The sequence below is a fragment of the Corylus avellana genome, chromosome ca10 (genome assembly GCF_901000735.1).
Source record: "Corylus avellana chromosome ca10, CavTom2PMs-1.0".
In the NCBI taxonomy this organism is placed as follows: Eukaryota; Viridiplantae; Streptophyta; class Magnoliopsida; order Fagales; family Betulaceae; genus Corylus; species Corylus avellana.
Window position 1 is genome coordinate 19,442,556 of NC_081550.1, and position 206 is coordinate 19,442,761.

At 46.6% G+C, this 206-nt stretch overlaps 1 protein-coding gene across 1 annotated transcript in view; it reads right to left on the bottom strand.

Moving 5' to 3' along the window:
* Positions 1-206, bottom strand: part of LOC132163103 (receptor-like protein 6) — a 2,702-nt gene extending 2,496 nt beyond the window's left edge. The window contains exon 1 of the mRNA XM_059573301.1: positions 86-206. Within this exon, the coding sequence (XP_059429284.1) occupies positions 86-206 (121 nt within the window). The remainder of the gene's footprint in view (positions 1-85) is intronic.

A 206-nucleotide genomic window follows, 5' to 3' on the forward strand; every position in this document is an offset into this window, starting at 1 on the left:
AGAGGCTGCTTGAATTGCCAAGTCCACCCGAGATGTATTCAAAGGACAGGTCGAGACCAATAACACGTCCCTCGTTGCAGGTTACGCCTTCCCAAGAACTGCAATCGACACTTTGGTTCCACCGAGCAAGTTTTGTGGACAAAGTAGAATCGAATATAAGAGTGTTCTTCAATTCGAGCAACAACAACTGCTGATCGCTCAGACAT